This window comes from Bombus affinis, chromosome 6 (assembly GCF_024516045.1).
Source record: "Bombus affinis isolate iyBomAffi1 chromosome 6, iyBomAffi1.2, whole genome shotgun sequence".
NCBI lineage: Eukaryota > Metazoa > Arthropoda > Insecta > Hymenoptera > Apidae > Bombus > Bombus affinis.
In genome coordinates this window covers 17,500,838-17,524,033 of record NC_066349.1, presented here as the reverse complement: position 1 = coordinate 17,524,033, position 23,196 = coordinate 17,500,838, and the positions used below count along the sequence as shown (strand labels likewise).

General features: G+C 40.0%; 1 protein-coding gene and 1 long non-coding RNA gene across 9 annotated transcripts in view; one reads left to right on the top strand and one right to left on the bottom strand.

The window, feature by feature from the left end:
• LOC126917679 (zwei Ig domain protein zig-8-like) overlaps positions 1-23,196 on the top strand; it is a 237,722-nt gene that overhangs the window by 190,336 nt on the left and 24,190 nt on the right. For 6 of the 8 annotated variants that reach the window (XR_007711025.1, XM_050724845.1, XM_050724843.1 and 3 more), the window contains 2 exons: positions 3,194-3,355; positions 20,213-20,454. Coding sequence is in view for 7 of the 8 variants with exons in the window: in XM_050724845.1 (XP_050580802.1) it covers positions 3,277-3,355; positions 20,213-20,454 (321 nt within the window). In the remaining variant the exon portion in view is untranslated. The remainder of the gene's footprint in view (positions 1-3,193; positions 3,356-20,212; positions 20,455-23,196) is intronic. The other 2 variants (XM_050724848.1, XM_050724849.1) reach the window with 1 other exon arrangement.
• Positions 22,659-23,196, bottom strand: part of LOC126917687 (uncharacterized) — a 33,868-nt gene continuing 33,330 nt past the window's right edge. Inside the window, exon 2 of the long non-coding RNA XR_007711029.1 lies at positions 22,659-22,964. This is a non-coding gene — a long non-coding RNA (uncharacterized LOC126917687). The remainder of the gene's footprint in view (positions 22,965-23,196) is intronic.

Below are 23,196 nucleotides of genomic sequence, written 5' to 3'. Positions count from 1 at the left end.
GCTGCTGGAAAGAGGACAAAATTAACGATATAGGTGGCTAGATAAGCGAGCGCGTGTGTGTAGAATAATATACGAAGCATGGTTCGAGTGTGTGAGCGTTCTTGGCGGGGATCAGGGCTAGAAATCGTCGAGTAGTTGAGAAAGAGGGAGAAAGAAAGACGGATTAATTCTACGGACAAATAAATTTCGACGGTACGTTGGTTCCGGACTTCGCATCGTCTCCACGCGAAACGAAAATATCTTTCCCGGGAATTAATGGAGCCTCGCGTTAGTATGTTGTCACGAGAACGTTTTACATCGAACGTATATCTGATCAAGAGTCGAACCTTTCAATCTATGAAATATTCGAAATAACAGTCGATAATAGAACAGTTTCACGCTTATAGTTGGTCCGAACTCTAAATTTTCATTAACATCAAAAAAGACATTTAAATACGATTATGTTGATTCATGGTTCGTACAAGGTATAAAATTATGTAAATTTCTAACGGAAATCGCGATTAAAGTAAAATTCCCACAATCGTATAGGTAAGCAATTACTTGATCATCGTATTATATAGAAATCGTAGGATCATAGAAATTTGGAAACACGACGCGATCAAAAGGATCAAAGGATATATTTATATGTTTACATACTTTTATTACTGCTTCACGTTCAAGCCTCCGGAAAGATATTTCTTCTATGTATCTACTTGGCGCTACAACATTATATAGCATACATTTTCAAATTCCGAGTTAGAGTAAAACTTTAGCTTATATGTATTATATTACATATAAAAAATGTAACGCTTTATTAAATGTTAGATATCGCGGGAGCTCGACCGAATTTTCATCCGACTTTTTCCGACTAAGCCTGGAAATATGGAGCAATAGCGGGTAATAACCCGACTACTTGGGGCGGCCCGAAGACTACCGGCTCTGTAGGGTGAGGTAGCACAGCTGAAATTTATCTAGTTTCGCTAACACGTAGATACATATTATTCATCCGTTTACAAGTATTAGGACACTCGCTGATTCTATTATATATAAAATGTGACAATCGATTTTCTATTCGTGCGAGATAACAGTTGCAAGAGAAACTATATTTCCATAACGAACAAGAATCACAAGCATTGGTTCTCGGAATTTTTAAACCTGAATTTCAGAATTCAAGAGGTTTTGGTACCACGCTCGGAAAAGTTTTGCTAAAAATCTCGATCGAATTAATAAAAAATGGTCGAAGAGGTAATGGTCGAAGAGCGCAAAAGAGAAGAAATTGTATCGTATAATCCTTTTTTTACAAAGTATATGTAATATCTAGGAACGTGAGTGAATACACGTGGATGAATTTCACACTGGCACATTAAAGGATAGTATGGTTACTTTGACACAATTTCCCGTTGCCAAATAAAATCTAACAAACTCTGGTTGATTGCGTTCGATTTTCGACGACATCTTCTTCGCGACGTCGTACGAGCAAAGTCTGGCTGAAAACTCGGCTGAAAATTCGATTAGGATATCCGAATCGAACGTCAAAGTTAAATGTCTCCATGCTCGGAGGTAGAAAGCGTCTCTATCGCGTGGCCGATAAAAGAAATCCGTGTTCGGTAGGTGACGTGAAAGGAACAACGCTGAAAGCCTAGGTTCCCAGTAACGGCGTGCAAATAAAATCGCGCGCGAGCCTTCCGAGTCAACGCTGTAAATACGTGTTAACTGAACCGCAACTTTTATTCAAATATCGTAGTACATAGCCCATAGTTAGGCAAGAAGCTCGTTCGTGACTAGAATCTTTCGTTTCGAAGCGACGCCATGCCGATCAAACCGATGGAACCTTGGCGAAGCTTGTCGCGAAGAATCGAAGGCCCGGGAGATGAGAGAAACGACGCGAAAAAACGAAAGTACACGTACAGTTGCTCGCAGCCGAAGGCTACGTAACACCACGTTCACCGTTTAGGATTGATTTCGCTAGCAGTGATTGCGCGGTCTGTGGATTTTTTGTTTCATCCTCGTGGACATTGGCCGCTCGGCGGTTGTCGATCGCGAGAAGAGATATTTTTTACATTTTCTCCAAATTTTTTCTACAACCACGAATGGAAACGTAATTTGAGGAATCGCTGTCGTACGTTAAGCGCAATGCCGGTTGAACAACGATAAAATGAATTTTCACGGGTGTAGCGATAAAAAGACGTTTCATTGGAGGATAGAAGGATATGTGCTTAAAATTAAAATTGTAGGAAGGATAAATTCAAGATGATTTTTATTTATACACGCGGATCACGTTTATACGTAACGGGTAAATTAATTTAGACGAACTCTGAGTAAATTTGATCAGGAACGTGTACATATGTACCGTTGTTTGGATAGATCAAGGGTAACTACGCGTTAAACGCGTTAAAGTTCTTAAAACAACTGATCACCGGGTATCCGGAAAGTTCGTCGTGTTCTCTTTGGTTTACGAGATTACGATGGAAAACGACGAACTAGAACAGAGGGCGCCACGTCGATTCTTTGTTTCTTTCAACGAATTCCCCGTCCAACGGTGCTTAATTATACTTTAATTAAAATCCGCGCACGCTGCCCGTGGGAAAGTTTCAGAAGTTAATCCCCGCGGAGTCCGCGATACTTTCATATTAGCAGGCCAACCGGCCGTTCCGCGCCCGCTAAAATAAAACCAGTTAATTACGTTATGGCCATGGCATCGAAACTCTCCTCTCCTATACTCTTCTCTCTCGTTTCAACCATTCGAACATCGTCTGCTCGCCAATTCGTTTTCGAAAACCCTGAAATATTATCGATCCGGTGAAAAACCACATCCGCCAGAATTAAACACAGCGGAGCGATCTTCTTCAAACATTACGCAACTCGTACAATGATCGTACATACGTATAGTGGTTAATGCGAGGAAGAGATATCTTAGACGCGATTTTTGCTGCCAAACATTTGCGAAAGTTATTAACGTATCTTTCTATTATCGCGTTATAAATACTTCTTCTAGTAACGATACGAAAAGCAACCAAGTATTTCTCGAGTTTCCATGGAATTTGATTTTAACAGATAGGATGATCGAACTATTATATGTTTCACCGAATCTGCTCGCAAAGTTAATCGATCTGTGCGAACAGAAAGGCTTCGAATGCGGCTTGAAGATAAGTTGAAGCCCCGTTGGTGCATGGATGCAGTTGAAACTATCGTGATATCCGGTCGTGTGTTTCAGATGACAGGAATGTCGAGGCAGCGGTACGCGAACCGCAGCAGCGGGAACAGATAAGGAAGGGAGGAGCCACGCATCGGGCAATCATGTGTAGTGTCATGTGGCTCCTTCGGCTCCTAACCACTTGCTGCCTCGTTTACCTATCGGCGTCCGACTCTCATACAGGTACGTGGCCACGAATTTTTCATCGCGACATCGTTTTTCCAAATATCCCGTCAGTCGAATTATAAAACTAAAAAATCGAGGACCAACCTTGATTTAGGCGAACCAGGCAGGTGGTCGTCTAAAGCTCGATCTTTCGTTAATTTCGGTAATCGGCCTTGCGTTTATCGTTAGTGTCTGTCGTTCAACGATTAAGAACCGTACAACGATATTAAAAATTCATCCGACGATATGACAATCGGAATATATCTTGTCTATTATATTTCCTAATATTATTCGTGTATATACAAGTTCTTAAATTTCACGAGAATTTATTATTGTATTTTATTATTACCGTAACAAATTTCGTTAAAGACAGCCCGGTAACGAGTTGATATTAATATACGCTTTATGATCGTCATTTATGTTCGTGCGTATTACGTTCATTAGACATTGTATGTGTACGTTTGAAACGTGACGAGCTAGTTAATCAATCGGAAACCTATATCGGCTGATAATAATCTGCGAGTATCGAGGCGAGTAAACGAAACAAATACGTACATGAATAAAAATCAATTACTCTTCCAAAGTTGACTGCCGGCCGAATTAAGAATAATAGAAATTGATAAATTAATAAAAGTCTAATTTCGAGCTTAATAAAATAATTTGTCGTTAAATAGAGAACATTTACACACGGAGGAACGAGATAAAAATTCAGTTGGCTGACCAAATATTAGAAATAGCAGTGTGCTTCGAATGTTTCATATTCTTATATTTATTTTGCGTCTTCAAATTTTCAATAAATGGCGTGAACAGCCGCGGTCTGCTTATCATCCGTCGTCGACGATCTCTTCATCACGCGTTATTCCCATAATTTTTAATATATTTGTTTGACGCGTGACACCATTATACATTACATAAAATCATCGAAATAGATGACAGAGGGTTTCGATAGAAGTGTAATCATTGGACAATCGAAGAGATCAAACATCCTCCACCGGGTTCACGTTCCCTTTGACGTTCAACCGAAGCGCGAACACACTCGCGTTCTCTCATTAATCAGAACCGTACGACACGAACGATCCATAGAGCATCGTATTGAGAATATCGAGTCGGTCGAACAATCACGACAGGGGCTGTTCAAGAGCCCAGAACCAGCGATACGCTGGAATCACCTATAATCGCGTCATCCGTGCGCTGGATTTCGACGAGCCACGTCGATCTATCACCGGATTTATTAATTTTCCATCTATCACACTCATATGATTATGGCATATTCTCGACATAAAACAGATATGATAAGATCAAGGTAATGAGATACACCGCTATGGAGAACAACCTGTACAAGCCAAGAATCTGCTAAGAATTTAATTTTATGGAAATTTGATACTTGAGTAAATAGTCCAACATTTTTGTTTCATTGTAGCATATACAAAATGATATATAAAAGAGCGGACACTGCGAGTCATAGATCTCGTTCTCCGCTGCTGCCAAATTATTTACAAAAGTACGGAGCTCTAGCTAGAGCTGGATCTATAATACTCCAACCATCGTTCGATCTCGCGTTACTTGTCGCTATAAATTCAAGCAGTTGTCCACACTCGGGAAACAAAGAACTAAAAAAAAAAAAAACTGCATTTTCACGCCCTGATTTCCACTTTAACTAGACGTCGAGTCGCTGTCCACCTTGTCACGCAGAAAACGAGCGCGTTTACAAGAATAGTACGCGAACTAAATCGACGGTGGCCAACTGGTTGCGTCGCGTTGAGTCAGGCTTTTGATTAACTAATGAATTGCGTGAGAAAGACACAGGACAGTGGCGCGTGCGTAAAACGAACGAGATCGAGGCGGATAGAATCAACGCGGCGATCTATGCCACGCGAGGGAAGACTCCATTAAACGAGCCGCGGAATTAGTTTCCATGAAATTCAGATTGCGCACGGTTATAAATCCTAAACGTCGCCACTATGTAAATTCATCGTCGTCTTCGTCTTCGTCTTCGTCTTCGTCTTCGGTAGAGTAAATGCGACCGTTTTCCTTCTTATTACCAGCGTAATTACGATGCGAGCAGCCGTGACGTCCTTCCGCGCCACAAATTGATTTGCACTCGGTAATCTAAAATTTAACATACCTACCTTCCGGCGCAACGCGGCGTACCGTACGATCCAACCACCACAGAGACAGAGATAGTTTTAATGTTTGATCGGGAAACCGTTCTTCACTCGTTTCGCAAATACGCCAGGGTTCGTCTAACACGACTCGAATTACCTTTAATTGCTTTCGAATTTATCTTCTCTTTGATTAGCTGTCGCGTACAGGAATGTTTACGCAAGAGCTACAGGCTACGTAAGTCGAAGAAACTCCTTTTTGCTCGTTTTTTGGGCAGCTAGAATATTTGAGATCAAATACCGAGTAACGTACATTACGCGCTGTTCAATAACGAAAACAGAGCAAATTACGGTGGACGTAAGACACGCGCAAACTTTTCTTATCAGCTACGTTAATTCGAAATTTGTGTTTCGAATTAAACTAGTTGGAAAAGTTGCGCGAATAGCATATCAAATTACACATTTTGTTTAGAAATACAGGCAAATAGCTTGTTGTATTTTGATAAAGCAAACTATGAAACCAACCGTCGGTTTATCTCCGCATTAAGTTCGGTCCGATTTTTGGCGGAACGAAACTTATTGGAAATATTTATTACGTAAAATCGAGGCAGAGTACGTTCTTCCATACGTTTAAAACAAATTTCAAGCCCACGATCACGACACGATCAAGGCTACGTCTTATAAGTCTGAAAGATATTGCATTTCCTGGCTTACCCCAGTCAAATTTATGTTTCTCGAGTTAACCGAACCGAACTGTGTTTGTAATTCATCCCGTTGAGGATAGGCTCCAAAAATGATCGAATAACTTTATTAATAATTTTAGATAACTAGTAATAACTAGTGATGTGAAAACATGAGTCTAACGATCTTCTACGTATATACCTTTTCCGTGATGATATTCATAATGTACAGTAAAATTCTAAACTTTCCATAATTAAACCTGAAAACTGTTTTGTAATTGAATCTCATAACGTCAAGGACCGGTAGATACGGCTACCTATCTGCCTACGTACACGCGCAATAATATTCGCAACCAAAGTGCCTGCGTGATGCGGTTTATTCGAGTAATTAATTTCAATCACCTAACAATGTGTTACCGCTAAGCAACTAGAGAATTTCCACTTGTAGATTAGGTGGCCACCGTAAATCATCTCGCTGGATCCATCCATCACCGGCCACTTCTCCTTCGTACACGTGTCTATCTATCCTATTTCTCGCATTTTTCATTTTTCATTTCGGTAATAAGAAATTTTTCATTTTATGCATGTACCACACGTTCGTATTCCTTGACGTTTGCATTTAATTGGAACGACACATGCGTTTTCATAAACTTTTTCTCGCCAAAACTCGTCTCTTAAAGAAAGTAGCGATAAGAAAAAATGAATTCTCCGATTCCAAAGAAGACACGCAGCTATTCCACGAATAATGAAAACTTATTTCCGTACATCCTTTATTTCCGTACACCGAAGCCAGCCAAATTTAAATTGCGTTATAACATAACTATAACGCGTTATCGTACTATCGCTTGCAATTTTATCTAACGATCGTCGTACGTTACAAACTGCGAATTCTCTTTTTTAATTATAATACAAACACCGTTTTTATGTTAGATATAAAAAGATTAAACGATTTTCACAGAATTTGGCAGACGAGTGACAGTGGTCACCGAGTTATCTGTGTGGTTATAGTTTACGGTCTATGGATTATCGTCGCTCGTAATGCGAAAGTACGTTAACTGGCTCTCGTTCCCACTTTCACGTACCCGGATACGATACCACTGGTATTCGCCGACAGACATTAAAGGATTTCACGATAATCTTCCCTGATATGGGTCTTTAAAACGTCATCGAGCCGTGTCATTATTACCGGCGACGTAATTGCTTTTGCAACGTAATAACGTGCATGTATCTTTGAGGGATCGTTTCAACGAATCGACAGCAAACGAGCTTACACGATATTCTGCTGGAAACTTGTTTATTCGTTATATCGAATCATCGCATTCTTTTTCGAGATTCTTCTATAGCAACTTTGATAGTTAGTTAAGGCTGCATCGATGATTTATCAACCTTCCTACAAACTTACCATATATGTTTCCATTTCCTGTATGATTCGTTTTTCGAATCGTTGAAACGAATCTCTATCCGACCTCACTGCGACCCGTGAAACTTTAGGTTTTAACGTTTCTATCGTTTTAGTAAAATTGAAATTAAAATTCATAAATACCGATAGCAATTTTTTCATACTAATCTTTCATAATTTAGGGTTATACGTCGTTCCGTTTCTTTAATCGCGTTAGTCGAAATATAAACTTGCAGGAAGAGTTTGTCCGTCGCATGAAAAAAATATAGAAACGTGGTATAGAAAAGCCGCGTGATATAGGCGAAACCACGTCCGTGAAGAAAGCACGTGGGTTCCGACGTGGCGAGAAGGTCACGTTTCTTTCTCCAAAAGCTAAGCTTATTTCCTTCAGCCGATTTCACGTCGTCAAATCGGAAACGCAGTCGAATTCCGAATTCGCAGTCGAAAGTGGATGTTGCTCTCTCTCGTTGCTAACCCATTCTTCGAAAAAACGTTCACGAAGCGGACAAAAGAGAAGAGAGATTACACGTGTCTCCTTCCCGTCGTATTCGCGTTTCGCGGAAAAGATTCTAACGCGTTCTGGCGGTCACGTTTCCAACTCCGTTAAGGCTAGCAAGCATCTGCCCGTATACCTGACTTTCGTCCGAGACGGAAACGCGGTTTGAATTCGACGACTGCGGAAAACCTATCCATTCCGTTTGCTGCAGCGGAGATGATTCAAGCTATGTATCGCGACCCGTTTAGCTCTGCGGCTTAGACCGCAAGAAATAGATGGCTATTGCAAATCTAAAAATGAATTTTGTTACTCGATCGTTTAATCGTCCTAAGTATGCAACTCTATCTTTCTGCATATACGAAAGAGACAAAGATGGGGATAAAAAGACAGCTTATGCAGCTGAAATGGGAACGATGGGTGCGGTACGTTACACGTGCCAGTACTGTTTCAACGATATTACTACAAAATTACTCGGACATTGTACGTGCAAACGAGACTCAAACGATTAACAAACAGACTGGATCGCAGTCGAAAGTTTTCATCGATAATTACATAGATAGACACAAATTGCAAAAAATTTTCTCAAATTTTTGATATATTCAAAATGTGAGAAAATTACGCGAAACCTGAAAAATCCAAGTGACGTGTGGTAATTCGAAAGATTAGCGTACCATTCCAAGGTTGATTAAAGTATGTCAGCGAGATCATTCGTGGGAAAGTCTGTGCGCCATTTTGTTTCAAGAACGCGCGTTTATTCGTAGCGAGTCAAATTTATTTAGGGGCGAAACGGTGATCAAGGGCGGTTGCCTCGATCTCGTCGATCCTCGTAACGTTCACCGCGCAAATCTCTGTTTCTGTGGTAGAAGAACGACAGCGTGAGATTACAGGTGAAAGGATGATGCGAGTCGCGTCGATAAGTCCTGATCAAAGCTAAGCTACGTTAAATTACAACGTTAATGTTAACGAATGTCCACGACAATCGAACGTAATGACGTCGATAAAAGTATTGTTATCGATATTTTGTAAGCTCGTTATAAAAGAGGGAGACGATAGTTAAATGAACTTTCTTCGTTTCGTTAATTTGATAAATTGTGGCGAACAAATATTTCAAAAATTTAATTGAAAAATGTACATTTTCGATATCTCGTAGTCGTTGGCACTTTATTCCTTTGACGCGATCCAAAAAGAAATCTAACGATAAATATTTCACGTGCTTAAAACGAGGACTTTCAGCCAGCATCCGCAATGCGGTCATACAAGCGGCATCGAGGAGCCGCGTGTTTTAACTTGCACGTTGCGACGAAATAAAATTTCAAAAATCCGAAGCTTTTTGCTAAGCGAACGGTGAATAACTTCGAACTCGGTGAATCTTTGTAAATTTGGAGAATGTCGAATTTCGTGGCGCACAGACTACACGACTCTGTTCGAAGCATTTGAAGTGTCATTAAAGAGAAAATTTCCTTCGAAAGAGCCGATTTTCACACTTCCCTGCTCGACAATATCGAATCCCTTTAAAGCGTTTAAATGGAAATAAAGTGGCTGTTTTTTCCTCTAATGTCTGTCAAATGACACCAATTTCAAATATGCGATAACCAGGAAATATTCTGTTGTTTTCTAAAAATTTTTTATGATAATACAAACAGTTATTTCACGTTCTTCTTGTCTCTCTAATTTTAAATTAATTATCGAAAAATTCGTTTCATAAGAATGAAGAGAAGTGCTCGTACTCATAGTTCGTTTAATCTGAAATTTCAGTTCTTTTCTTTTCTCTTTCTTCTCGTTACTCGCATATACACCTGAACTCGCGGAGGAAAAAATGTAATGCCCGAGGAAATTCGCAAATGAAAAATTATTACCTGCGAGCTACGAGTTAGCGACAAGCTACGAGTTGGCGAAAGAACGCGTAAAGTTTAATACATATGAACCGGAAAAATGACTACGTGAAAGTCGTTTCGCGTTTCGACCAGAGTACGTGATTTATTATTCGCACGTAGCATTGCGAAAAAAATGTTGTTAAATATCGATGGAAATCTTAGAAAAGATAATTCTGGGAGGTTCTCGTTCGCCTGAAAATTCGAATCTTTTTAAAGGTAGAGTCTGCAGGAATCGAGTTCATCGGCGTTTTAGAGGAAATAAACGTGTGTTTTCAAGTTATACGTCCATTTTCCAGAGATTCGGTTCGTTCTAACGTGGGTGGTAATATCGTACGAGACCTTTGGATACGTGACTTGCCAACTTGAATTTCTGTAACTAAATATACATAGCATCGAACGAGCAATCTCAAATACAGACGACAAGTTGGACTCGAGAAGTGGTGGCGAATTTGAACTCGTAAGACTAGACGCAGGTGACACTGAACCTATGCGAGACTCGATTCGAGAAGAGAATCGTGAATTCTTGGAATGGAATGGCGTACGAATAGCTTCAGACTCGTATAACATAATACAAACACTCTCAAGTCCATAGAACCGAATACAAGACATTTTAGATCGCACGAAGTTAAACAGAAGCAACTTCGCGTTCGTACTATGAAATAAGATTATTTGCAGACACGTGGCATTTGCTATCGGAAACACCGAATTTGTGGCATTTGCTATTATGGATTTCGATGCAATTATCATAAACTTGCTACGACTCGATAACTACGTCGGATGTATCGAAATAGATGCGAATCCTTCGATAAGGAAATGCACACATGAAATTCGCGAGTTTGTGGGAGAAGGTGTAAGCATGTCGCAATTCGTGGAAAAACATGTATATGTAAAAGATGAATCGTAAATACATGTTCATTCATCGGATCGTTCTACAATGAAAAACGCTGAAATACGTGAAAAAAAGATCGGACGAACGCGGGTTCTACGTACCTTGGTTTTCGAGTTACGGATGATCAAGCGAATCTTGCAAGTGGTCATCTTCGTGCCTCGACACACGCTACTGCACGCTTTAACACCGAGTTCCGTACTCGTTCGAAAATACCAGGTATTCTTCCAACGATCTCACATCCATTTTCTATCTTTTCTCGCAGGTCGTACATTCTTCTCGTACATTCTCCAATCGAATACGCGATAGATCTTTTTTGTTCCAAAGACGAAAATCTAATGGATTTTGGGAAAGTGCTGTCAAGGAGGAACGTTCTTAATCTTCTTTCTTAGAAAACGAAACGAAATTCGATCGTTTATAATTCGGAGACCAACGTACGTAACGTAACGGACATGAGATACGTGTAAGATCGACTCACGGATTTCGAGGACTTTAGAGACTACGAAGACCACGGAAGCTTCGGAAACCCTTTTGACTCTGGAGACCTTGGAAACCCCTAACACCTTGGAGATCCTACGATTCTCCAAGACCACCAAGAACTTAGAGACCCTCCGGGAACTCTAGGGACCCTAGAGACTCCGAAGACCTCGTGGATCTTGCAACCAGCGATACACCTATAAGCTCTCTGGAGAGTTCAGGATCCGTTTCTGCGTGTCCCTGCATCGTTCTAGGTGTTGAACCATCGAAGGTTCGAATCGTCGAAATCCCTCGACGCACGGAACCCTGCTGCTTTTACATTTGCATAAACATAAAAAAGTGCGGCAAGTATCGATATCCTTGGAATCTTTGGAAAAATATGAAACGACTTCGGAAAGTTTTAAAGGCACTTATATTCGCCTGTTGACTCATCCATATCCCTAGAACTCTTTAAAAACCCTGGTATCTGCGGAATCGATCTCTATAACGTTTTAGTATACCCGTGTCTTTAGCAACTCGTGATCCCACGGTACCTTGCGGAAATCCTACGCTCGTTATAATTTCAAGAAGCTTCGAAGTCGCGAAATTTAGGAATAAAACGAATATAGTAAATCCTTGCTCTTGCACACTCGGGCCGATATCATTAGCAAAGTTTTACCCGTCATATGTTTCAAGCTAACGGTGCTAATGAATTCTCTTGCGTAACACGAACTAGATAAGTAATAAAACAAGTAAAATTTCATGATTTTCTTATTCGACGTGGAATTATAAAATCGTAAAATGACGATACGGTAAATGAAGAAACGGTGATAAACGAGACACGCTCCCCTTCTTTAGTATCAGGACACTTTTGGGAATTTAAGTAAACGTAGAAAATCATTATGACGTTATTTAAACGTTTAAGAATCATTATCCGACTTTGAAACGTTATCTTATAAAGAATTTATATTCAACAGGTCGATGCACCTGTGATAACAGAATCACATAGTTTTGGAATTGGGTTTGATCGGAGTAGCTTCGATAATTATCGATAGAAAATTATCGGGAAAAGTTGCTCGTTTACCGAACGAGACACGCATGACGGAAAATAGTAAAATTAACAGATACGCGTTTCCCGTTTCCTGGAAGGTGCTGGAAATATTCATTGCCGCTCGTATCGTTTACCATTCCGGCTCTTCGGTTATGACAGACAGAATCGATACTTGCAGACTATAGCAGAATGGTTGTCGGATTTGAAGGGAGCTCGCGTGCAACAAACGTAGGCGTGAAATGCCTAATTCGAAACACGATGACTTGACAGATAATTCGACGATGGAATTACTTCAACTTGCCGTGATTAGCGTTAACGATTGCCAAATGGATTACTCCGATGAGGATAACTACGACGAGGCATATTTCTGTCCGAGATTTAATATAGCGTGACGTTCGATTTAATCCGCTGTACTTAAAAACTAACGAACAGAACGTATTTCCAGCGGTAAAACCGTTCCAACCAAATATATCGTTTCGTATCCGATACGGAATTCTATTGCTAATACTTTTTCGATGGATAAACGACAAGTAGAAATAAGAAGCATCGAAAGAAAAAGACAGTTTCATTGTTTACCGGCTGTAGCGTTTTTCATCTACGTACATACATTCCTGACTGTTACTTCACAGCCTGGCAGTACGAGTTGAGAAAGCAGAATAAACCTGACAAAGAAAGATCGTACATCCATCGTAAAAAAGCAGCTATTAGTTTGCAAGCTACTACCGTAGCGTATTATTTTCATCGTGAAGAATTTTAGGCACGGAGAGCGGAGTGGTTAAGAAAACGAAGATTGATATTATCGCTAGACTGCAAATTCTTATGAATTTTTATATTTTTGCGAACATGACTAAAGATAAACATCTACTAAATATCGTACTAAATATTATACTAAATATTCCACTTTCTATATTTTATATTATATATTTTTGTATATTGTATGCATTGTGCGCATTTCTGCAGTTTAAAGTTTCTCATAAATGCATAGAAATGCACAGTCTACTCATCGAGCATGAAAGAAACTAATAATATTTATTGCCGCTGATATTCTAAAATTTCTACTCAAAAATAATCTTTATCGAGCAAATGTTTTAGAAACGATCCAAACGTTCTCGTAAAGCGAACACGTGTATCCTGCTATAGAATACGTCGATAGAATACGTTGATAGAATACGTTTACGTACTCGGGACCAAAAAAACTCGCGTTGTATACCGCGCGAAATGTCGTCGTGATGCCTACGCGATCGTTGTCGAACAACGTTCGACCCCGCTGAGCTTCTGACCGCGCGTATATCGGTAGAGAAGACCCGTCGGGAAAGACCGACAACGGTCGATCATCGTCCGATAGCGGAGAACACGCTGCCTCGTAATGATAAATCAGTCGCTCGATAACACGACGCTGATAACGTGTACGCGTTTTATGCAGCGCAGCACGATCGATCGCCACGGTGCGTAATGGAACGCGCGCGCATTATCGTGCCGGACGCGCACCGCGCCGCTGTTACGCTGTTACGCTGTTACGCTGTTACGCTGTTACGCTGTTATCTGTCGCGGCGCGTTGCTCCTTTTGTTGGCGCATCAGCCACACAATTTATGATACCCGACTTTCCCTCTTTCTACATTCGTCTTGATGCCGATCGAATTACGCATTTGGCATTGATCAAGTTTCAACTTTGAGCAGCAACACGTTAATCCGTACCTTTAGATTCAAATTTCATTCGTTCTGTTCTCTTTAATTTTTTATTAATTTTAGACTAACAAAAATTTATATGTCCGATGTTATGAAAAACTTGTAACACGTGTGTAATTAAATTAAATTTCTTGTTTATATAAATTTAGTTACGTCAGGTTAGACCTCGATAATCATTAGCAAATGAGATACAATCATCGCGATCTTTATATATTTATTATAAACGTAGACAAATCTACAGTTGCAGTGCCAATATTTTCATTGTGATCCAACTTTGTAAAACAATGTAAAGTGAAATTCGCGACGTTTGCTAGATTGATCTCGGCGAATTCGTGCGTTCTATTTAAGTTTCACGAGTTCGTTGTACATCGTCGTTTACGGATTCGTTTCCGACGATTCTGATCGTCTCTTGAGCGCGCATCGTACCGTGAATATCATGGGATTCAAAGTTTCCGCGAGAAGAGGACTTTTGGCAGCTTTCCGCTGCGTTGCGCTGGTGTAAACTCTCTGGTTATCGTCGGGCAGATCGTCGGGAAAATCGTCGAAAGTTGAAAAATGGAGAATCGCGCGAGATACAGCCGGTGACTTTAAAAGTGAGAATTGGCGTTTAGATTGGAAATCGTGGCCGCAATTTTGTCGCGGAACAGCGTTTAATGCTCTATATACCTGATTGAAATCGTGTAGGGAAAAAAAAGAAAATTTCAAAGATGTGCTTCGATAATGTAGAAAATAGGTAATTATAAATATTTTCCGAATAAGCAAAGTACGATGAATTCAGCGGAATTCGATGAAATTAAACCTCATCGCGCTATGTTTATACTACTGCATAGTCTGAGTTTAGGTATTCGATAGTTCTAGCTTTAAGTCGCGCAACTGGAAGCAAGTACAACTGAAACTCGTGAAACTCTTCGACATATTAGGGATTCAAGGAGTCGCGACTAGTCGGGACAATTCGGTGAAACTAAGTCTGGTTTCGGGGCGCGGTATCGCGGCTTGACATCCAATAACGCTGCAACACCGGTTCGTAACAGGAGATTGTTCCATCCTGTATAGTATATACACCGATGGAGACAGCGCGTGAACGCGTATCGAGGGGAGAGAACAGCGTCGAATCAGTGGACAGAGCCGACCGATACGCGTTTAAGTGGTGGCGCGATTCGTGATTCCAGCAGGAGCTACAACCACGTGTAACGCGTGGCGGACCGCGGGTCTGGTCTATGCATAAAACATGAGCGTGCCACTGGCCTGTGTCTCGAATTGGAATTATTTAGCCTGGTTAGCCGGACTCGCTGGAATTACGGCGTAGCCGTGTTCCACCGTCGAATCGAGGAAACGTGCGCCCTCTATACGAAGACGAGCTCGCGTTCGCGTTCGCCTTTCCGTTTCCGCCACGCAAGTTTCTCGATTCGTCGAGATCTGATACGATCTTCGTGTTTTTTATGGCAACGCAAAAGGTAGCGTTGGCTGTGAAATTTTCGATTTTGGGAAAAGAAAGAAATTTCACTGGCGTGCAAAATTAAAGGAACGCTCGATTTTCGCCGGAAGGTTGCTGGTATTCGAAATATTTTACGTTAAAGATCGTTGTACGTTTCTTTGTTCCAAAGTTATAAAGGTTTAAGCGTTGACAATTCTTTCGGCGAAAGTTGAGCGGTCCTTTGCTTTTGTATGCTAGTTGTATTACAGTAATAACGTAAAGTACTAGATAAATGTTCAAGTGTTTAAACAATCTTGCTTTTTTAGTAGAATTATGCATGTTGCAACGTATTCCAAGTAACGATAACTACGAAACATTAGAAACAGAGGTAGTAGGAAAGTTTAGGTTTCCGAGTGAAACGAGTCAGTGTTGGTCGGACAGCGCCTCGCTGCTAAGTAATACAAGCGCATAACTTGCGAAACTGTCTGTTGTACTTGCATAAAACCCTCAAGTATTTTATTCAAATATATTCTAATTATTCTTAACCGCATCCGTGGGCACGTAGAAGCTAAGCGCACTGTCTAAATCGAATACTTTCAACGTACTGTTAACAAACGGAGAACTCGTACGTCGAGCATAAAGGAATTCAATCTTCTCTCGAAATATCCTCGTTCGGAAATTTTAATCGATTTTTCCAATTCGTATCGCGTGTATCTACTCGCTAAATATCCGACGTAAGTTTCCAACAAAGCGATTCTTGAGATCGTTTTACCTAAAAAAGGCGAATGTCTCGATCGGTCATCTCTCTCTCTCTTTCTTTCGCTTGGTTTTCTCAAACTTCGTTTTGCCGCGGCGATACGGAATAATGCGCACGATGCGACGTCGAGGAAAAGCGCCAAGTCAGAATTGTCGAGTGTTTGCAAGTCTCGAAAAAATGGGTCGATTGATACTCGCGAGATCTCGCGCCCAACGAGGATATCTGCGTCGATTGTGCCTCCGCCCTCTGTCGAATGGAGAGGAGGGAGATATCCGCGAAATATATCTCTGAGTGATTACTCGATAAATCCCAGTGATTCGATCGGAAAACCGCAGAGAGGAACCACTATCTTAATTAGTCCAAGCACAGTCGTCGATGAAATTGACGAGTTAATGCGTTCGTTTACCGCTTCGTTGCCTAGCTTTTAAATAAATTTCATGTTTATAAATACGTTGTGATATTGTTTTCAGGTCGATATCGATATCTATACAGTGAGAATAATTTTGTATCCTCACGGTATAGAGATCCGTGTACGTAGAGCAATTTCTCGTCCACCAAGTGACATCGAAATTATAAAATTAACGATAATCGATTTGCCTTGTTCTTCTGTTGGGCTCCTCGTATGTTGGAATTTAAATTTCAATCGTTTCAATTCTAAAGATTTTCAATTTTCAACCGCTTTCTGCTACAAGTACCGTTGAAATACAGATATTTCGATACCTATCGAAAATATTTTAATACAAACGTAGTTAAAAGAAATTCGTAATTTAAGCGAACGAGAGAAACATGAAAAAATGATTACAAACGACATCGACGAGAAAGTATCTTCTATAAAATTCATTGCGAATTAAAAGGACGAAATCTTTATGCTCGTAAAACGCACGTATATCGTTCTTCTCTTATTTTAAGGGAAAAAATACTAAAAATGTTATTTTTGCACTCTCGCCATCGAAACCACCGAGGTAATTCTACGCGACCAACCAAACCGACGATCCTTGCGCAATAAACTTCTCCATATTCAGTAGCCTCTCTCCAACATCGATCTACCGGTTCGCATAACCCAACGAAAAATAGTCCTTACGCGAAGGAAAAACGTCCTGTCGAGCCATCATCCCGGAGGAGTAACAATCACACCGTGTTTGAACAAAGGATTTAAAGAAGAACTGTCGACGTGAACGCTCGACGAACTTTTTCGGGGATCGAAATCCGACCGGCCGTTTAAATATTCGCGTGGTTCGATCGCGTACACGGGGATCTTCCGTGAGTTAAAAAATGAGATCCCGTAGCTGGGTCCACGGTCGAGCGACAATGTCAATACGACGTATAACGATTTTCATATTCGCCGAGGCAAGAAGTCGCTGCTGATTCCTCGTCGGTATCCAGAACACGCTCTCCGCGGTTCCATCGGAATTCCCGATCAGTTTTCCTTCCCCCTGGACAGCGGCAAAATTTCCACCGCGAAAGCAAAGAGAAAAGATCGAATGAACAGATGAACGTTTCCAAAAGGGGTGAGACGAAGAGAAAAGCTGATGCGCGCTAGTCGATTCGATCATTGCCGGGTTCTCCTATCGGCAGGCTTGTGGAAGCTGCTTGCGCAGCTATAACAAGGTAGATTCTGAGTGACATAATTAGGTGATTAATATACTCGGCTAGAATCGTATGCGTTGCTTCGTTTCTGACAGATCTTAATGCATGTGGATGCTGCATTGTCCTCGCGTCAATGCAGCGATAACGTATTGAATTTGTTTGGTAGAATAGGGTAGACTATATCGAAGACAGATGGAAGCTAAATTAAGGTAGCATTCGTAATTAAGGAATAAGGAAAAATAAGGAATATCCGTGTTTAATGATTTTGCAGTATATACTGAACTGGCTGGAAAAAAAGTTATAAAAAGTTTAAAAATTCATAAAAGGATAACGAGAAAGGCCGAAAAACACGTTGCTATTCGTAGACAATCATGGTCGTGTCGGTCTAGACAAATATCTAAGCGATGTACGTACTTATCGTTTTCCGATGCGACGCACGCGATCGTTAGAAAAAAATACCTCGTCCTTTGTACACTCTTACGTCAAACTGCTTACCTGCTTCGGGTTCTTCTCCCGGTGGACACCGTTAAATTGGAAAACGTACGGTGGGAACTTCGTGAAACTGTTTCTACTCGGCTAATGCTAACGTATGGATTCGCCGTAAGGGTGGAGAAATTATGTATAAGGAATAAACGAGACCTAAAATGTGGATGGCGACAGCTCTAAATCGATAACCTTCGTTAATATTATATGGCGGAATCGAACGTTAGAAAATCGAACGGTTGAAAAATTGAATTTACTGGCTTCGGAGAAGTAGCGACGCTTTTTCCTAACGATCGATATTGGAGAACTTAATGGAGGCGTGGCTTAGATCTCAGCCATCCAGTGATAAGTAGCAAACTACCGAAAGTAAATCCTTCGATCTTTTCGTTCGTTTATTCGAATTAGCTGATTAATTTACATTCCAAATACTCGGTAACGTTTAACGATATTAAGATCCTTTTTAATTGAGAAAATGTTCTTCGCAAAGTAAACAGCGAAGATCGCTTTTTACAATTTTTTTTATTTGAGGCTATAGTGGAAATTTAAACCATACGTTTATACGTATATATATTCTGAAAATTTCAACGAGATCGGTTAACGTCGCTATGGGCTAGAAACTGTTAAAAATAGTGAAAACCGCAGTTTTTCACGATATTCGGCCCGATAACTGTAATAAAATAATCTACCTACATCTTTCGGTGTTCGTTTTATATCGATCGACTTCGATGAAATTTCGCAGTATGCTATAAATCTTTAAAATGTGTTGTTTAAATTTTCGATACAGATAGAAAGAGCGGAGGGAGATGATAAAGTTTAAAAAACGACCTTTCCTTTTTTTCCTCGCGATTCCGATTAATTGCTATTTTTTCAAAAAATTTTTGCACGTCATCTAGCAAACTAATTCCTCTTACTTCTCGAAAAAGTTGACGTCGTTTGGCCCAATTTTTAAAAAGCCGTTTTATTTTAAAGTGTGTTCGAATATATATGTTATTCGTATTTTGTCTAGGACAGAAAAGTCCATTGCGTAAATTTCGATAACTGCTTAAACGATTATACGACTCTTATAATGTCGATCGATTTAAAGGAACTAGAACAAATTTAAAAACACTCGTTTTTCACAACGTGTCCATTTAAACTTTGATGATCACATGGATGCTCGACCTACTCTCAGGAGCTTAATTTTCTGCCACTAATTGGCCTATCGAAATTCTCGGTTTCCCAATACAAAATGTACGGTATAACCCAATATAGTACTCGATGTACAGTGGCTCGTGAAAGTATTTGAAAGCTTTTATGTCTATATTATATGTTTCGTATAAAACGTTTTAAAACTTCATTAACGTTGCAACAGGACATGATCGTCGTAATTGTATCGGTGAAATTTGAAACCAACGTCGTACGTATACAGTGCTTCGTAAGCTGTTCGTTGATTTTCCCTTCTTCAGCATCGTCACGCTAATTGATCGTACTTTTAAGCTCCTATTATATATATTATATGGATATGTATTTCAGATTTTGCAAAAATGTTTCCTCTAAATTTCAAAATCGCGCCTTTCGACTCTTTTGGCGTTGAATATCGCTTACAAATACGAGAATTTTACTTCGTTATTCGAAATTCTTTTACCGCTTGAAGCATATCAGCGAGTAATTACTCTAGCGCAATATCGTGTGTACCTATTCATTCAACGGTTACAAACGTGAATAGACGGATGTTGCGAACGAACAGAAACGCCAATATGTACTGGCAGTTGTCAATTGTCTGTCCAATACTTGTAAACAGCGGGAAACGCAGATCTCCAGAGACCGGGGGATATCGCGACAAGGTATCAGGTGTGCGCGATCAACGGTATAGATGTACGGATTAACGGATAGCGCAAAATTTTCGAATAAACAATATCGAAAAGTTAAACGTTTCGTATTGCGACGAAGCTCGAGTTTACAATCACGGTAGAATTAGTAATACAATTGTAATTAATCGTGTGAAAAATCGTTGTTGATTGCAGATCTGCCGCTAATAACGGATTCGGTATCGACGAAATCGACGACGGCGGCAAAGCGATCGGTACCGACGGACGCGCCGATGTTGAACTACATTTTCGATGCGCACAGCACGCTAAACAAGCATCAACATCATCACGATCATCGGTGGGGTCCTCATTTCGAAGGGGAAAGCAAGAACATGACCGTGCAAGCTGGTGGAAGTGCGATCCTCGACTGCAGGATATCCTTGCTACAGGATAAAACCGTGAGTTTCCCCCTTCTTCGTCCGTATCGATATGCGTATGTATATCGTCGCTATTCGTATAAGTAGCAGGACACTTAGAGAAAGTAAAGTTGTTCGATCGATCGTTTCCTTGGTAATCTAAACCGATCATCACGTTTTACACGAAACCAGGCGATTTAGTTAATTTAGCTATTTAGTTAATTTTAGTACTTACAAGCGAGAGAATACAGCGTACATACAGCTGATCTAATCGTCAATTACGTGCATATCGACTTTTATCGAATTAACTTTTTTTAAATTAAGCGATTAGTCTGGATTAAATTAATCGGTTAAATTGATCGGTTCGATTCGATTGGTATGTCAGCTGTGAAACAGAATGACTACTGCAATATGCGAATTATAGATGAAAATACATAGCGTGTATAGAGAGTATTCGATACAAAAATATGTAAAATATGTACAAACAGCGGGGAACGTATGGAAATGTATGCAAAGATATGAAAAACATTTTATAATATGCGAAAGTAGGCAAAAGGTCTTGTATATTTCTACTTATACGAATGTTTCTCGACATTTTCACATAGCCTTCGCATATTTCTCCATACGTTTTCCATAGCTTTGCATCTTTTCTGCATATCTTAGCAGTTTAATAGTCGAGGTCTCACATTTTGCCGGCTTACTGTTCGCGGAAAATTAGAAAGACGATAACTCGCAATCAATCTTGTAAACCGTAGTAAAGTTCGTTTTGCAGGAAGATAGGCGAGCACGATTTATTCTAATTAATTTCTTTGCGTTCTCCGGATCTTATATCTCGGCTGCGGCGGCACTTGCGGGAAGCTAGACGCATCTATCGCAGTTGGAGCAATCGCGCCGTTCGAATTAATTTAATATCCGGCCTTATTATACGTGTCCCGGTGAGGTTGAATAGGAATTATCCGCTACCGGCGAGCTTTCACGCGAATTTCCCTCGTAATCGTTCGCGCCTATACTCTCTGAAATCTGATCGTTTTCTGTCCCCGATATTTTCATAAATTCTACGCTACATATATTATTCGAATTGAAATACAAGAGCGACAAACAATAAGAATATCATTTGCGCGGATAATATTATCGCGACTTTTTCTCAATTACGATCTTGCAAACATATCATATTTACTGAAATAAACTCTTAACTATTTAGTCGAGACATTGCGCCTATAGTAAAAAAAACATGATACGTTTCTCAGAAAAATGCCTGAAACTGAGCATCGCGTCCAAATTTCTAATACGCGTAATTTTCGATCATTGTCTACTTTGATAAAAAAGAGAGTGCTCCTTTCGGGTCATGGTCCCGAGAGAGTATCTAGCCCGTCATTAGCTTCCTTTGTTAAGGTCAGCTGAAAACGTTGTAACGTAATACTTAGGCGGAAAGAGGGTATGTGACGAGCAAAAAACACAGGATGGTAAAAAGTAATGTGCTGCTGAAAATGAGCACATAACGCGCACAACAAGCGTAATCGTAAGCATGTCGAAACATGTGCTCGCATAATGCCAGTATTTTCCTTAGAATTAAGTAACAGCGACGATTTAATTAAAAAAAAAATCATGGAATTTATGTCTAATTAATAACACGATTCAAATACTTTTATGAACAATTTTAAAAATTAGATCGGTCGATTATAGCCCCGTTGGTTTTATTTTACGTTTAAATTAATTAAGATTATATATAGATAAATCTGTATTAGCCAATTTTTAAGACAAGATCAAATTTATTTAAAATATAGTAGAGATCTCGATACGTTTTATACAAGTTTTCCTAAAGTATAGTTTATAAATCAAAAATCATGCAACGATGCTATTATTTAAAATTAGATTAATTAGGATTATAAGGTAACGCATGTAGTTATTACATCCTAATTAGAATGTTAAGCATATCGTTATAACGTAAGTAGCTCCCTCGTAAGCGATCTATATAAAAATGCAGAGTACGAGTTAAATATAGACGTATAAATATTCGTAGGACTAATGACGACACAACGACACGACACAGGGTCGTGGTTCGCAAAGGGACAACTTGGATAAATTCAAGACTCAGTACGTAAGCCGGATGACACGCGACGGAGAATATCTTTTCGAACGAATTTACCGATGCTGACTTGAAACAAAGGAACGACGACGACGACGACTAACTCTGTAGAAACTCGTTCGGTAGTTATATCCTAAAAGCATCGCACTTGGCTGAACCACGGTCGAGCTCGCCTCAGCGTAATATTAGGCTATTAATGTCGTTGCTGTTGCTAGTACTGCTAACGACGGTGTCGACTAACGCGATTATCCATGCATGATTATCTTGAAAGTGCATAACTCGGCTAACGACGATATTTATTGCTGTAGGTCGTTCGAGTCGCTGCAGGACAATTCCGGCCTCTGTTTATGACTCGTGACTTCATCGCCGACTCAGATTTCGACGTACAATAACTTCACGGTCCCACTGGTAGTTGCTCCGTTGTCAAGTTTTCCATTATAAATTCCCAAAAAACAAGACCGAAAATCTGAAAGAAAAATTTCAAAGTATACGATAAAAAGTAGATTAATACAACTTTTAAACGAGAACGTGACTTACGGAGCAACTTGTACGAATATCTGCTAATTTCGCTGCTCGTATAAAGTATTATACGTAATACGATTTGTAGGAACAGTACAGATTTTTAGAAGAATACTTTAGAAGAGAACTTGCAACTTGATAAGAAATCATTTTAAGGTATTTGCGTTCTAAATGATTTC